This window comes from Meleagris gallopavo, unplaced genomic scaffold (assembly GCF_000146605.3).
Source record: "Meleagris gallopavo isolate NT-WF06-2002-E0010 breed Aviagen turkey brand Nicholas breeding stock unplaced genomic scaffold, Turkey_5.1 ChrUn_random_7180001954850, whole genome shotgun sequence".
Lineage (NCBI taxonomy): Eukaryota > Metazoa > Chordata > Aves > Galliformes > Phasianidae > Meleagris > Meleagris gallopavo.
In genome coordinates this window covers 3,470-4,416 of record NW_011215751.1, presented here as the reverse complement: position 1 = coordinate 4,416, position 947 = coordinate 3,470, and the positions used below count along the sequence as shown (strand labels likewise).

The following is a 947-nucleotide window of genomic DNA, read 5'->3' as shown; positions in this document are numbered from 1 at the left end:
GTCCCGCAGCTTTGCGGGCGGTCGGTCGGTGTCGTTGCGGGGCGGTTCGGCGGAACGAACGCGGTTCGTACCGCGCGAACAGCAGGGAGGGAGGAGGGCAGCGCTGCAACGCCGAGCGCCGCCACGAGGGGCGCCGAACAGCGCTGCGCCGCTGGTGTCACGTGGTAACTCCTCCAGTCGGAACGGGAAGTGGCCGCGATCACGTGATTCCTTCCGCGTTCCCGTGGCAACGCGCGCCGTTTCCAAGATGGCGGCCCCGGGGCTGTTTCTGCCTCTTTCGAGTCGATTTGGTGCCATTTCTGGGCATTTTAGGCACTGTGCCCCGGTTTCTGGCCCGACTGCGGCCATTTGGGTCCATTTAGGGCTCATCGGGTGCAGTTTGGTCCATGTGGGCCGTCCAGCTTCGGATGCAGACAAGGCACCGCTTGGCCTTTAACCCTTTCTGACACCCAGAGCCCCATTCTGTGTCTCCTCTCTCCCCCCCAGCGCCACAGCAGGGCTGGCAGCTCTCAGCTCCACCGTCCAACACTTCCCCTGCATGCCAACAGGAGAACAACACCCAAAGTGCCTCCCACAGCTCGAAGCGCAGCCGTTCTGCGCTACGCCGAGGGGTAGGAGAACAGAATCTGTGATTCTCTGCTGGAACGCAGCAGGAAAGGGCTGAATGGGGAGCAGAGCCCGAGCCCCTCTGCTCTCACACAGTGACAGAACGGCCAGGGTTGAAGGGACCCCAAGGATCACGAAGCTCCAATCCCCCACCACACGCAGGGCCACCAACCTCCCCATCTCACAGCAGCCCAGGCTGCCCAGGGCCCCATCCAACCCGGCCTTGAACACCTCCAGGGATGGACGGGGATCCACAGCCTCTCTGGGCAGCTGTTCCAGCACCTCACCACTCTCACAGCAAACAACTTCCCCCTGACAGCCAGCTGAAATCTGCCCTCCCT

The 947-nt window shown here is 63.3% G+C and overlaps 1 protein-coding gene across 3 annotated transcripts in view; it reads left to right on the top strand.

The window, feature by feature from the left end:
- LOC104917066 (C-type lectin domain family 2 member B-like) overlaps positions 1-947 on the top strand; it is a 12,274-nt gene that overhangs the window by 8,179 nt on the left and 3,148 nt on the right. For 2 of the 3 annotated variants that reach the window (XM_019611719.2, XM_031557738.1), the window contains exon 1: positions 358-611. In XM_019611719.2, coding sequence (XP_019467264.1) covers positions 539-611 — 73 coding nt within the window. In that variant the 5' untranslated portion in view covers positions 358-538. Of the gene's footprint in view, positions 1-357; positions 612-947 lie in introns of those variants that run through there. The other variant, XM_031557739.1, reaches the window with a different exon arrangement.